The 15,635-nt window shown below is 42.4% G+C and overlaps 1 protein-coding gene across 1 annotated transcript; it reads right to left on the bottom strand.

Moving 5' to 3' along the window:
• Positions 1-5,189: 5,189 nt before the first annotated feature.
• Positions 5,190-14,659, bottom strand: LOC143825971 (keratin, type I cytoskeletal 12-like). Its single transcript, XM_077314427.1, has 8 exons — positions 14,092-14,659; positions 12,730-12,812; positions 12,411-12,567; positions 10,056-10,217; positions 9,839-9,964; positions 8,841-9,058; positions 7,412-7,479; positions 5,190-5,508 (listed from the first exon to the last, which is right to left on the bottom strand). Exons 1-8 carry the CDS (start codon positions 14,587-14,589, stop codon positions 5,405-5,407), a joined length of 1,416 nt encoding a protein of 471 aa, XP_077170542.1. The 5' UTR covers positions 14,590-14,659; the 3' UTR covers positions 5,190-5,404.
• Positions 14,660-15,635: the final 976 nt, after the last annotated feature.

Here is a 15,635-nt window from a genome sequence, read left to right as displayed (position 1 = left end):
CTATACTGACTTCAGTATTAATTTTAATTAAGTTTTTAAAGCAATAATGCTACTATGAGAAATTGGGGAACATTTTGCTTGGAAGTTGTGTGTTGTATTGCTAAGTTGCAGGGACTCCCTGTAACACAACATTTCACTGGCCATCATGAAAAACAGCTACACATGATTCCCATTTTCCAAAGTACAGCATCCCATAGTACTCGACAACCACTCTTGCTGAAGTCAATGTTGTCATTTCTCTTCTGACCATTTAAACAAAAAAAAAACAGTGCTCATAAAAGACGGCAGCCTTATTTCACAGCTTTATGATAAATGCCATGTTCTAATCTTGACGATGGGATAATAGTTTTTTTGTTTTTTTTTACTGGAGATTAGATGAAAAACTTGGCAGCTTGTCAGTGTTGAACTCTTTAAAGTGGCTGCATCTACTGTGAGAAAAGCCCTAAAGCAAGGGAGGGAATGAAGTTTAGCAAGAGTATCTCCGTAAGTTCGCTAGGGATCAGTATTGGCGCATTAGGTAGATTAATTAAACCACAAAATCTTTTAAAGGGACCTTTAATCATCAAAATTGTGTTTATCACTGAGATAGCTCATACTAAGTGATATCACTAAATTATGCAAAGCCAACCCTTGCTTAATTTCTGGAAATTCTATGTTTACTTTCTCAGTATTCTGATCTCAGTAAAGTTTAGAAAATCATATATTTAGAGCTAAGATAAATGGGGCCCTTCCTCAGGCTGGGCATTTATATCTTTACACTTCACCCTAGGTTAGTCTGCTCAGAGGGTATTTTGGCTGCCAATCTTGGAAGGTTTGTTAGAAGTTTTATTGGGGTTTTATTGATTTATGACGTTTTTATTATTGTTAGCTGCCACAAGTCTCAGGAGAGTGACGGGATATAAATAAAATAAATAAATAAATATTAGTTTTAAAATTAAGGGGACTCTCAAGTGGAGGCTTGGGAGGAAGATAAATATGAGGCTGTCCTATTAAAAATGGTCATCCTTTTTTCTTATTATACTTGTTAACTTTGATCTACCTTTTGAGAAACGCTATATCATGCTTGCATTTGAGCTGCAGGCTCCAATTATACCTGATTGTAGGAGGCCCGTTTGTTTAAACCCTTTATTTGTTGGTTTACAATATTTTTTTAGAAAATGTCTATGACACCTCTCCACCTGCTCCAAACAAAACAATATACTCAAATAATAAAAACAACCTAAGAATGACAATAATAAAACCAGCCAGTGGTCTAAAACAACATCCATTCATATAGAATAAGAATAATAAAACAGTCCTCAGATTAGGAGTAAAAATAGATCAAACCCCATGGTTAAAAGCCTGGGTAAAAAGAAATGTTTTGGCTTGGCAAATAAGGGAGGTAGGAGGTGAATCTCAAGGCACAGGACATGCTGTAGTAAAGGGGCCACAACTGAGAGATCCCAACCTGAATTCCTACTCACTATACTTCTGCAGGTAGGGGCCCAAAGAGAAGGGGATCTTAACTGTTAGGTTTGGCGGTCTTGGAGGAGGGGCGCCTCCAAATAATCCTGCCCCAAGCCATTTTAAGGATGTAAAATTAAGAAACCAGCATTCTTGATTATATATTACAGTAATCTAATCTAACCTGAATATAATAAAGAACAAATAAAACTTTGTTGGTCTTAAAGGCGCGGCTGGACTCTAAACTTGTTCTGCTGCTTCAGACCAACGCAACGACCCACTCGAATCTAACCTGGATATGATTAGAATATGGCTCACCCTGGCCTGATCACACTTTGAAGTTACAGCCGTAGTTTGCAGGCACTTTTTGATGGCACCTCGATTATTTATAGAACATAAGGGGCAAAATATTTAGAGCCCATAGATTGCCTTTTAAAAGGCTCCCCCCCACTCCCCGCACATTTTTAAAAAAGCAACAGAATGTTGCAGAAAGCATGGTTCTTTACCACTATTGCATGCCGTTTTCTTGCTGAAAACCAACACCCCTGGGCAGTTTCCTCCGTGGAAAAACTTGTTAAAAAGCAGCCTGACCCAACGGTATTTGCCTAAGAAAACATGAAATTCAATGTCATGTAGTTCTGCCTTGAGCAGATTGGACACCAACCTGCCAAAGATAATGGTGGGGCTGTAGCTTAGCCGTAGAGCATCTACTTTGCTTACAGAGGGCCCCCAGTTCAATCCCCACGCTGCATTAAAGGATTTGTCAGCAGGTGATATGAAAAACTTCTGCCTGAGACCTTGGAGGGCCACTGCCATTCTGACTAGACTATACGGGCTTTGATGGTCCAAGGGTCTTCAGTATAAAGCCGCTTCATGTTCAAGTGCTGAGCACCATAGCCTCTTCAGATGGAGCGACATGCGCCTTCCTTGTGGAATTCTCTCCCTGCAGTTATTTTCCTTGAGTCGAGCCTGTTAAGCTTTAAGTGCCACATGAAACCATGTCCTAGACAATTTGTTGGGGGGAAAATGTTTTTCTTAGAATCATAATGTTGGAAGAGGCCATACAGGCCATCTAGTGCAACCTCTGCTCAATGAAGGATTAGCCTAAATCATCCGTGATAAGTATCAGTCCAGCTGCTGCCTGAAGACCACCAGTGAAGGGGAACTCACCACCTACTTAGGCTGCTGATGCCACGAAACTATTCTGTCTCTGAAAATTTTTTTCTCTGATACCCGCAGGGTCTGCAAAAAGCTCTTCCGCCAGGCATTTGGTCGAGACCAGACGCAATCTACAGGGACTGAAAGGTCCCTGCTCCTCCCCCCCTGCCCCCCCTCAGAATTCCACCAACATGCTCTGGACCTGTTTGTATTGTTGTATTGTCTATATTATTTATACTGTTACATTGTTATATGGTTACAACCATTAGTTATTATTGTAAAGTTATTCACATGTGTATAGATTATTTTATTTATTGTTTGTTCTTATGTAAACCGCCCTGAGCCCCCTGGGAGGGCGGTATATAAATATAATAAATAAATAAATAAATAAATAAATAAATAAATAAAACAAATAGCTGACAACATTCTGCATGTATTTTAAAGCCATGGCTGTGGTTCCTGTCCTCTGCTGCCAACGGGACCCGCGCCCTGCCCTCCTCTAAGTGACAGCTTTTCAAATACTTAAGAGAGCAATTATGTCCCTTCTCAACTTCTTCCCAGACTATTGTTCATGACTGTCTAAAACGTTTTCACCATTTTGGTTTCCTGCTGTTCTCTGGCTTTATGGCTTTATTTTTGTTTTGTTGTCCTTGATTCGTTATGCTTATGGTCTCATGAATCATTGATGGTTATACTTGCATTTTAATTCGTTTTAATTAGATTGCTAGTTAATCTCTTTGAGTAGGAGATGAGAGTGTGAGAGGCACAAGTTTTAAATTATAGGTGGTGTGTCTGTGTATATACTGGCTTGTATCAATTAGGTGCTGACGACTGCTCCCCAACGCATTGCGGTGTGCTTTCAGAGATGTCTTCCCTCTGTATGGCCACCACTGCTGTAAGTATAGAAGCCAGAGCTTGTGCAGAAAGTATTAATTCAGCTCTTAATTGATTTGGAAAGCATTTATGCTTGAGAATGTGATGGTGATGTTGGGTGGTTATAGTTTGATCCTTTTGCAAAACGTTGGAGCTGACTGTTCCCATCTTTTACTAATATATACATAAACCTTTATTGGCATAACAATAAGAGGCAAGTTCAGCCAAGCAGGGTAAAATTATAATAGAGTAAAATAAGCTAATGTTATAGACTAAAATACAGTAAAATCTTGTGGCACAGAGTGGTAAGGCAGCAGAAAGGCTGTCTGAAGCTGTCTGCCCATGAGGCTGGGAGTTCGATCCCAGCAGCCGGCTGAAGGTTGACTCAGCCTTCCATCCTTTCGAGGTTGGTAAAATGAGTACCCAGCTTGCTTGCTTGGGGGTAAATGGTAATGACTGGGGAAGACACTGGCAAACCACCCCGTATTGAGTCTGCCATGAAAACGCTAGAGGGCGTCACCCCAAGGGTCCGACATGACTCAGCGCTTGCACAGGGGATACCTTTACCTGTACCTTACAGTAAAATCAACTGATTAGAACATCTTAATTCTAGCTCAGTAAACAGCCATTAAAAATTCAGCTACACACAATGTGGTCTCTGCAGAAAGATCATTAAGCAGAAACTGGAGTGTAGCTTCATCATTTACTAGATCTCTGGGACAAAGTAGAGATTCCAGAAGTTTTCTGCGAAGACTCGCATGAAGTTCACAATCTAAAATAATATGTGAGGTTGAATACTGAGAGCACATATGTGGTACTAGTAATAAACAGGGTTGCCATTCTAGGTGGGGCTTGGCGATGTCTCAGAATTACGATGGATCTCTATGCTACAGAGGTCAGTTCCCCTGTAGAAATTGGAAGGTGAACTTTATGGCATCATACCCAGTCAGGGCAAGTTACAACTTTTGTTGGACCCTGGGCAGTGACTACTCAGGTTCCCCCCCTTTTGCCCACACCAGGACCCCCTACTTATACCCCCCTTCCTATCCCCACCCACCTAACCCCTTTCTTCTGCATGTCCTTCTGCCTGCCTGCTCATGACTCTTCCAACAGCCACCTGCATGCCTTTCCCTAAATGGCACTGGGAGAAGGATGCAGGTAGGAGGTTCTGCTGCTTTGGCTGACACTATCCACACACTCTGGCAGGGTGGACAGTCCTAGTAGCTAGGAGTGCAGGAGGCAAACCCCTAGAATGCTTGCAAACAGTTGGCCAAGGGAGAGCATGCAGGCAGATTGCAGAGGAGGTGTGAAGGTAGGGGCTAGTGGCAGTGGGCCCTGCTAGAAGCCTGGCAGATGCTCCACCTGAGGGTATGCTGATGCCAACCCTGGACCCAGCTGAGGTCCCTCCTTTTCCCCAAACCCAATCTCCCCACTCTGCATCCCTAAATCTCCAGGAATCTGTGGAGTGTCAGCTCAGAGTTGACAGCCCTGCGGAACACACCCACTCGTCCGTCTGAGGGGTCCTGTGTGATGGATTTGCCATGGATTATAATGCAAAAGATGCCCACCATTAAGCACTTATTGCATTTGTATTAGTGGCAAAAGTTTTCTCTTAGAGCCAAACAGTCATAGCAGGTAAGGGATAGTATATGAGGGCGTCTCAGAAATCATTGTGGTATTGAGGGGGACGAAGTCACAACAACGCACCTGAGCACTTGTCATATGCCAAAAGTAAAAAGGTTTATTGAACTAGTTCAGCTACAGGCAATCAGCATTTCGGAATTAAAGAAAAGTGGGAAGAAGAGAGAAATGTTTAGAAAAAGGCTTTTTAAAAAAAGAAATTATTTTCTCGCAAAATGAAGTTGGTAAGAGGTGTTTCTTTGCTGGGACATGTATTAAAATAAAGGGCCTTTTCGCACTCTCCTAATGTTTATTTAGTTGGTTTCTCTTCGACTGTTTTAACCTGGGATGAGACGACTCTGCCATCGACCACTTCTTCAACAATTGTCTTAACCATTCTGGTTTTCGTGGACTCTGTAAATACAAAATAAATAGATTAAAAAAAAATAGTAGCATCAGATCATTGTTGTTACTTTCATTAATGTCATTTTTACTCTGTTCCTGCTATTGTTAAACTCCAGCATAAAGAAGGCCTAATTAATCATAATAGCAGCAGATCACAGCTTCAGAATTGGCTTGTTGGAGTTGGTTTATTAAAGTACGCCATTGGCTTAATGGAGAGAGAACCAAACCTTTCCCCCTTTGCTTCCCCCCACCCTGTTTTCTCCCTGATTGTAAAAACACCCAGCAGCAGAGATCAAGGTTTAAATCCCTGCTTGTCGTGACACATTATGATTCTTAATGTGTAGTGCCTCGGTTTCTCTCACCTGACTTTGACTGAAACCAAAATGGCAATACTCTTTGCTCCACTGAACAGCTGCACATATGAATGCCATCAGGATATGTGCAGCCTTCCAGTGACCCCCAAACCATTTCAGTTCAGGAAAACTGCATGGGGGAGTCTGAATTTCTTCCCCTCCATACCATCTTTCTAATGAAATCATGGCTCTGCACGTTTTGCCCAAGTCTAACGTATCTCGTAAGAGCCTCTTGTGGCGCAGAGTGGTAAGGCAGCAGAAATGCTGTCTGAAGCTGTCTGTCCATGAGTTCAATCCCAGCAGCCGGCTCAAGGTCGACTCAGCCTTCCATCCTTCCGAGGTCGGTAAAATGAGTACCCAGCTTGCTGGGGGGTAAACGGTAATGACTGGGGAAGGCACTGGCAAACCACCCCGTATTGAGTCTGCCATGAAAACGCTAGAGGGTGTCACCCCAAGGGTCAGACATGACTCAGTGCTTGCACAGGGGATACCTTTACCATTATCTTTAACGTATCTCTCAATATTGTTGGACAGCCAAAATGGAGTCTGGGAACCATAAATGTTGTCATGAGCTAATTGGAGGAAGGGTGAGATTTAAAAAAATGCAGATACAGTGCAATCCAAACAAGTGCTCAGACAGGGGAAACTCTCTTTAGCATTGCACTATAAATGTAGCTAATATCAAGCAGTTGCAGGGAGAAAAGTGAGTTCATCCTAGGTTAGATCTTGCCACATCACAAGTAGTTTTGCCCTGTTAGGCTCAAAACATATTTGCCTGGTGTCAATGCCGCTTGGGACATGTTTTTTTTTAACACTCCGACAGAATTTGTTGGGGAGAATGCAGTGTTGTAGACGAATTGAAACGAAAGTTAGCTCAAGTGTTTACAATGTCACTTAAGACAACCTAGACAATTTAAAATGCTTTGAGAGCCTGATCAACGAGCCCATAGTAAGGGGGACCAGAAAATCTTGTGCGACTGCATGCCTTTCTACGTGCTGAAACAGCCCCCTCCTCCATTCTTTCAATACTTGAAATGGCACAATGGGGGGAGGACTCCTGGTTCCCTTGTGGCATGTTTTTTTTTTTTTTTGTCCAGAATCTTTTTTAAAATGATGTCAGGGGCCAAGGATTCAACCCTTGTCCACTGTAACATCTAGTGTGGTCCGCAGAGTTGTGTGCGTGTGTGTGTGTGTGTGTGTGTGTGTGAAGTGAATAAAAAAGGGAAAATAGGAAAGTGTCATACTGCACCCAGGACTATGAATGGCACAGTGTTCATTAGATGGAAATGGGAAGAAGCAGATTATACAGTCTGGACCAGGGGTAGTCAAACTGCGGCCCTCCAGATGTCCATGGACTACAATTCCCAGGCAGGGGGCTCCTGGGAATTGTAGTCCATGGACATCTGGAGGGCCGCAGTTTGACTACCCCTAGTCTGGACATTGTGGTGTGTGTGCGTGCATGTGCTTCACTGAGCAGGGAGATGGTAGGGCCAGCTGCTGAGTTTCAACACTGACATGAAGCAACCAGCCGAAATGTTCTCTGCATATCGTATAATTACCTTTGCCGGAGCCTCCCGAAATTGTCGAACCATAGCTTGTCGATCCGGAACCGACCATTCCAAAACCGCTGTTAAGAAAAAAATACCACTCACATAGTTTCAAAATAGGCAGTGCTACTTTTTTGGCTTTAAAGAAAGCAGTTGTAGAATGATTTACTATATTGAAGGGTTTAAGGTCATTTGATGATTTGATTTTCCCGTTCCATTTGCTTCTATTTGGAATTAGATTAATGGGGATTGTCTGTTTTTGCTGTCGAAACTCAGCTGATTTATGTCATCCCTGTAGCTCAGAGAGCGTTAGGGCAGTGGTTGATAACTGCCTCTAGAGTAGATTACTGCAATGCATATCACATGAGGCTGCTGACTGTCTGGAAGCTACAGTCCTGTTCCATTTGCACTGGCTTCCAATTTGTTTCCAGGCTCAATTGAATGTGCTGGTATTGACCTTTAAAGCTGTATTCAGCTAAATACCAACATCCCTTAAGGAGTATCCTCATATAAACCTCCTGGTACAGTCCAGTCACGTCTGGAGGCCCTGCTTCAATGGCTTCTGCCCTCTGCAGCTAGATGGGTAGCAACCCAACTATTGTCACCCGCCACGAGCCGGCTTTAGGAGTGGTGGGGAATAAATCATATACTAATAACAACAACCCAAGTAAGGGCTTTGTTCACCATGATGCTCCCCAGGGAAAGTTGTCTGTCTCCCCCTATTGGTGCATTTCACCAGCAGGTGGAAACGTTTGTTTAATCCGGCATCCCCCCCCCCCCCCCAGATAACAGTCACCAGTCCCCCTTCTAGTGTTTCTGTGTTTTAATGGAATTATTTTATAATTGAATTGTGTTTTTAATTACTCAAATGTTTTTAAATTGCTTGACACCTTTGGAACTTTGATCAGATGGAAAGGCAGCATAAAAAGGTTTGTATGGGTGCTGGATTAGAGGGGCCACTTTTTGCTTTGTGTTTTATCTGTACTTCTATAGGGGTGACAAGTGGTGTGGCTTAATACCTGGCACAGTGGCTATAGAATCATAGAATCATAGAGTTGGAAGGGGCCATACAGGCCATCTAGTCCAACCCCTGCTCAACGCAGGGTCAGCCCTAAGCATCCTAAAGCATCCAAGAGAAGTGTGTATCCAACCTTTGCTTGAAGACTGCCAGGGAGGGGAGGCTCACCACCTCCTTAGGCAGCCTATTCCACTGCTGAACTACTCTGACTGTGAAACTTTTTTTCTTGACATCTAGCCTATATCGTTGTACTTGTAGTTTAAACCCATTACTGCATGTCGTCTCCTCTGCAGCTATAGATAAGCAGGAATAGAAATCTGTGTTTTCTTGCAGTAGAAGGGAGAAATGTGCAGGCCTCTGGTTTGTTGCCTGCAAATGTTAGGTCCCGGGATCCCCCAGTTATTTGTGAAATCTGTTCCTTACCTTCCTTCTCCATCCAGTAGGCGACGGTAGGTCTCAATCTCCCGCTCCAGACGTGTTTTGATTCCTAGAAGCTGCTGATATTCTGCATTCTGGTTCTCCATTTCGGACCGGAGCTGCAGGAGCTGTTCCTCTAAACTGCTGATCTGAGCCTGTATTTGGGCAAGCTGATCGCAATAATTTCGCTCTGTTTCTGCCAAAGTGCCTTCAAGGGATTGTTTCTATCATGTAAGATTTGGGGGGGAGAGAGGGAAAGGTTAGTGAATACAGTTGGTGAATACAGAGGAAGGGACATTAAAGCAAAAAATTAAAAATAAAAACTTCGTCATTAGAACGAAGGGCCTAAAATCCTTCCATTTTGAAGTTTCCATTGTACATTTTTAATTAAGAGCTGTAGTTTGCCTTGCTGCTTTTCCTCCTGTTTTGTAACTGTTTTCTCCTTTCCCATTCCTCTTTGAGCCATGACCATTTATTTTATATGACAGTTGCTATGAATTGATATTGCCGTCTTGATGTTACTACTCCAGTTTGTTCCCTATGCAGTTTGAGATGATGGTGTATTATCTCTTGGAAAGACTTCAAAATGTGGATTATTGTATATGATTGTCATCATATACAACCTATAAAAGATAACCATCCAATATTGGAATATTGGATAACCATCCAATATTTCAAAGACTCTATCATGCCAATTAATTTATCACATCACAAATTGTTGTGATTTGTCTCCCTCCTCTAAAATAAAAGATTGCTAGATCCTTTATATTGGGATTAGCTATTTATATGCTGAATCATAGGATTGTTGTATTTAAATGATATTTTGGCCCTTCTGAATGATTTATTAAATTATATACGATATGATATGATATAGCTAAGCACTTAGCTATATGTCTCTTACTTTCCCTTTGTTCCAGCCTTGTGGGTTACCTTCCTTGTGCAGGGCTTTGCTTTTCTCTCCCCCGTCCACCCCTTTTTGATTGTCCCCAACATGATAGACCTACCATGGCGAGTTGGGCCTGCAATTCCAGTTCCAGTCCCTGCAAAGTCCGCTTCAAATCCGTGATTTCACTCTTGCTTGAGCTCAGCTGATCCACGTTGGCAGATATCTCTTGCCTCAGAGCGCCAACCTGAGAGGGCACCAAGCAGAAGAAAGATTCTAGTGGGTTAATTAACTGGAACATTTCCTGTTTTGTGTTTTGTGCTAGAGTGCTTCCTTGCCTGCTTGTTGAACTGTTCTTCTGCCTCTCTACGGTTCTTGTCTGCCAGTTCTTCGTATTGGGATCTCATGTCATTCAATAGCTTAGTCAAGTCAACTCCTGGCGCAGCATCCATTTCGACATTGACATCACCGCTAGCCAATCCTCGGAAACTCTTGAGTTCCTGCAGAAAGAGAAACCAGATAGATTTCAGCATAGCTGTTACAGGCTGCCACAAACCACTGAGAACAGGGGGACCTTTCATTCGCAAATCCCATTGGGATGTAATGAGTGACTTTCTCTGGTTAAATAAGGAGTCTGGTGAAATAGCTCACAATGTAAGACATTAATTGTATTAGGCCCTTCTTGCCCTCCAGGACCTTAAACAATTCTGGAGGGCCTGTAAGAATTTCAAAAGAAATTGCATCTAAACATCCGGAAGAAGTTCCTGACAGAGTGGTTTCTCAGTGGAACAGGCTTCCTCGGGAGGTGGTGGGTTCTCCATCTTTGGAAATTTTTAAACAGAGGCTAGATAGCCATCTGACAATCTGAGGCTGATTCTGTGAAGGCAAAGGGGTGGCAGGTTACAGTAGATGAGCATTTGGGATGTGAGTGTCCTGCATAGTGCAGGGGGTTGGACTAGATGACCCAGGAGGTCCCTTCCAACTCTAGGATTCTAATCAGAGCCGCTCCACCCGGCCTACGGTTGAGGCCAGGAGATAACACCATGAAGATGCTGGCCTCCTTGCTTAAGAACCACCCAACCTCCACTGGTTAAATAACAAATGACCCTCAGTTGTTTAAAACTATAGAGCAGTTTTTTAAAAACAATTATTTAATCTTAAGTAATATCATTGTACCGTATTGTGATTTTATCAGACGTTCTCCGCCCTGAGTCTACTGAGAAAGGTGGGTTAGAAAACTATGCCATAAGAATGAGGGCAGCCAGCAACAAGCCCTGCCTTACAGTGGCTCTGCTTACTTTCTTAAAAGCTCAGTGGGGATCAAGCAAGGTATTAGAGGCACCAAAGTTACCCTTCAATGTCATGTATGATAAATATGATAAATAAATGTTGGGGTAGTCTGCTCTAACTCACTTGATCAGACCCACTGAAAGGAATACAGCCTGTGTAAGAATGCATAGGCTTTATAATTATGATTTTCTGTGTTTTTTATTTTACTTTCAAGCAGCACAGGAATTGTGCTTGGACACGTGGGCAGTGTAGACGATTATTCCCACTGAATCTTTTTGAGAAAGCTTAGCTTAAAACGCTGTACAATAAATGGTTGAACTCCATTTTGATTTTCTGTCCTCTATTATAAAATGAGGTGGTGCCTTTGAAAAGAGGATTAATGCAACAGTGCTGAGCACAAATACAGTCATATAACTTTCAACTGTTCCTTGTGTTCAGTATTTTTGCACGTGGCTGTGATCTGCCTTATCTCCAAGTTGTGAGAATTTGAATGGGTGGCAGTATAAGAGAAGGAGGGATTTATTGGACAATAACAGCCCAACTCCACTTTTCTTAAGAATTGTAAATTGGTTGTATGAGGAAAAGAGGAATTCAGTTTAAATCTATCTCTGTGTTCTCTCATTTGATCACCAGATGGCAGACACACCTGACATTCTGGAATTTCCCTACGACATGATAAAATAAGACTCTGAAATAAAAGTGGTGAAATTGGAACTCTTAAAATTCTACATAAATTGTGTATTTCTTTAGTTGTAAATGTCGTTTGTTCTGAGTAGCGCATTTAAATCGTTTTCTCAGTGCAAGTTTGTCTTTTACTGCTTTAGAGCTGCAAAATATTTATGAAACGTCTTGCAAACTCCCTTGGAACATTTGTATCGTTTTTTTTTTAAAACCACTTGAGTGGTTCTGTTCAGTAGTTTTACATTTTTAAAACAAGTAAGCTATTGACGGTCCCTTAACTAACACACATCCTGCTTCAGAAATGAAGGCCAGAAAAGCTATTGCAGAATGAAGGAATACCTCCGGCAAATAAGAGGCTTTAGTAATGTGATACAGTGATGGAGAAGGGGGCAGGGGTATTCGGCAAGTCTACAAACATATGTCTCTTCAGCTCAGTGCTTGGAGGGAGAGAGGCTCTGCACTGAATCCCAGTAGTGTCCAGGAGACAACAAGGGAACACTTCTCTTTTGTTTCAGAGCATTTTCCTGTAGGATCTCAGTGCATGACTTGCCACCATCTGCTTTCCTCTTTGCTCTGCCCTGGGACAAGGGAGTGATGAGCACTTGTCTTTTTTTTGCTAGGTTGGGAACTCTCTAATCTCTTCTTTCCAAGGGTAAGAATATCTCATGTCTCCTTGCTAAGGAGTGGCAAAGCACAGCTTTAAAACAGAGTTTTTCTCCTACCTCTTCATGGTTCTTCCTGAGGTAGGCAAGCTCCTCAGTCAGGCTTTCGATCTGCAGCTCCAGGTCAGACCTGTTCATCGTTAAGTCATCCAAGACTCTGCGTAAGCCATTGATGTCACTCACCACGTTCTGATGGAGGAACAATTCATTTTCATACCTTTAAAGTGAATGCAGGAATTACAATGGCAGAATAGATTGACTACGTATCACGTGCATTTAAAACCAAGGAGCATTGTAAGGTTTTTTGTATCTTGCTAAGTTGGAGGAGGACAGTTGCATGAGTGGAGATCTCATCCCTTGCCAGGAATATGGTACTTACTTAAGTTTGAAATCATCAGCAGCCAGGCGAGCATTGTCGACTTGCAAGACAATCCTGGCGTTTTCAATACTAGCAGCAGCTATCTGTAATCAAACATGTACATTTTAGTTGCGGTAATTTCTAGCCATGTTATTTTTATCTTTAGACGAGAACTGGGAGGAGAAAGAGAATAACTGTGCTCATTTCATTGGGCCTAGACTGAGAGTGGAATAGTTCTGTGTAGCATTTCACAGTTAAATCTGCAGGAGTTCTTGGTGTGTAGTTATCAAAATAGATAGCTGTTTGGAAGGAAATCGACTTCAACAGAGACCACAGAAGGCCCCATGGGTAAGATTCTGGAAGATGAGGTTGAAGCACTGTACTGTTCAAATCCCTCAGTTTCTTACCTTTCTTGCTTAAAATACAACCAATACAATTATCTAAATCAGATAGCCCTATTAAGAAATTATAGGCTATTTATTTTATTGTATTAGGAGTATGCTGGATCTGTGGCTGAGCATCTGCTTGGTATGCAGAAGGTCCCAGATTCAATCACCAGCATCTCCAGGTTGACATGAGCCCCTGGGGAGCTACTGCCGGCCTGTAGACTATAAAGGACTTTGATAGACCAATAGTCTAATGCAGTATAAGCAGCTTCAGGTGTGTATGCTTATAAAGGATAAAATGCCATAAATCAGTCAAAAAGCATATGCTTTGCATGCTGAAGGCCAAACACTTGTCCTTGATATCTCTAGTGAAAAGGATCGTGAATAGCAGAGCTAAGAAAGACCTATCTTCAACCTTAGAGAACTGCTGCTAATTATGAGCAGGCTGAACCAGACTCTTTATGCTTCACATGTGAAACAGTAGGTTTCTCTCTTAGTAAAAAAAAAATAGCAGTAATCTGTCAATGGTTTATTTAGATTACTGATCATGTCCTTAGAATTTTGTATTGGTCAAAATGATTTTGGACAAATGTAGCCTTCCGATGTGGATTTGCTGCCCCTCATTAGAAAGCATGTGTGATTATCAGTTGTTTGGTCAATTGCTTTAAAGATGTAATTATGCAATCTGAATGCAAGCAGAGACGCTTGTCTAGAGAGGGAGAATTTATTTTATTCAGATCCAACAACTGTGAGAAACGAAACCGTAATTTTCGAATGCCCCGAGGGGACTGCACCTTGGCAGTGAGCAGCATTACTCCAATTACTCCTGAGAGTAACGGTTACTTGGAGGTGTAAAAATTTAACCAACCGACTCTTCATTAAAGTAGAAGGAAGTATAACTTAATTATGAAACTGTCGAGGTACCTTAGTTATACATCGGCACTGCATCTAAAGGTTAAAATCAGGACAGTCTACAAAAAGCGTTTGGGTTACTTACTTGATTCCGCAGTTCTTCAATAATTCTGAAATATTTGCTGTAGTCTCTGTCAGTGTCAGGAGTACTATACTTTGCGTACCATTCCTTGATTTTTAGTTCAAGCTCTGCATTGGCCTCTTCAAGTGCGTGCACTTTGCCCAAGTAGTTGGCAAGGCGGTCGTTGAGATTCTGCATAGTTTGCTTCTCGTCACCACTGAGGAGACCACCATCTCCCCCTCCAAAGCCACCACCAAAGCCACCAGCAAAGCTGCTACCCAGGCCTCCACCAAGGCCACCTCCGTATCCTCCGCCGACGCCACCTCCGTATCCTCCGACCATGCCCCCTCCATATCCTCCTCCAACACTACCTCCGTATCCTCCACCATAACCCCCAACGAAGCTGGAGCCACCACTGAACCCTACGCCACTAGACAATCGGACAGATCCTCCACCACCACCTCCAAGGCTGTAGGAGGAAAGCTGTCGGGAAGAGCCGGATGTGAGCACAGAGAGAGCCATGGTGTTTGAGCAAGAAGTGCGGCCTGTCCCGTCCCAGCAAGGCAAGCTGACAAGAAAGAGTGCATTGACTAGGTGGGCTTTCGGTGTTTATATACAGTTAACAGGGTGTATCATTTCCACCCATCGCAGCAAAACGTCTCTTTTGCCAAGTTACTGCCTCACTATCTGTAATGAGATAATTATTTTGTCTAATTAAAAACTGACAGTACAAAGCACAGTGCTGCAGAAGTATGTATCTTTGGGCTATTTGTTATGCCCATATTCTGGATGGAAGTGTGGAGTGGAGCCAATCTGTATTGCTTTCCCTTTTATCTTTAAAATTTTGATGAGCAAACTGTTTTTTCCCCTTTTCCCACTCCGTTCTTTTAGCTTTGGTTATAATACATTCTTTTCAACATTTCAGCCCTCCAGGCATAACACTTGCAGTTGAAGCAGGAAGCCAAGCTTTTGGTGACATGTATGGGCAGCACATGCTCTATCATCTTAAATGTGGGGGGTATTTTTTTTAATCCAGTGCAAAAAGAGATCTCAAATCCTCTGTCATTGTTTGGCTCAACGTTCCAACCTGACTGATTTATTAATTACTTCTTAGATGATTAATAAACACGTTTGATGTTAAGTCTGAATTTTTCATTTGATGTTCAGCCTGCCTTTGCAAGCCCAGGGAGGTGATAAAGAAGTGGGGGCTGGGATTAAGAAACCAAGAATTCTCTTTAAAAGGGGATTCAGAAATGAACAAGTCAATTCATATTTATTAGTAGTGGTAAAACTTGGTGATATATGTATTCATGATTTAGAAGAATTTTACTGCAGATATTATCTATGGGCAAAACTAAAGCATGCATGTTTCTGCTGCATCACCTTTTTTCCCCTCTGCTCTTCCTTTCAGAATGTTACATCTTCATTTAAGCCGTAGCTCCAGGATTCCCTGTGAGAACTTATCTGTTGTTGTTAGGTGCGAAGTCATGTCTGACCATCGCGACCCCATGGACAATGATCCTCCAGGCCTTCTTGTCCTCTACCATTCCCCGAAGTCCATTCAAGTT

The sequence above is a fragment of the Paroedura picta genome, chromosome 16 (genome assembly GCF_049243985.1).
Source record: "Paroedura picta isolate Pp20150507F chromosome 16, Ppicta_v3.0, whole genome shotgun sequence".
Taxonomy (NCBI): domain Eukaryota; kingdom Metazoa; phylum Chordata; class Lepidosauria; order Squamata; family Gekkonidae; genus Paroedura; species Paroedura picta.
This window is presented reverse-complemented; position numbering and strand designations above follow the sequence as displayed.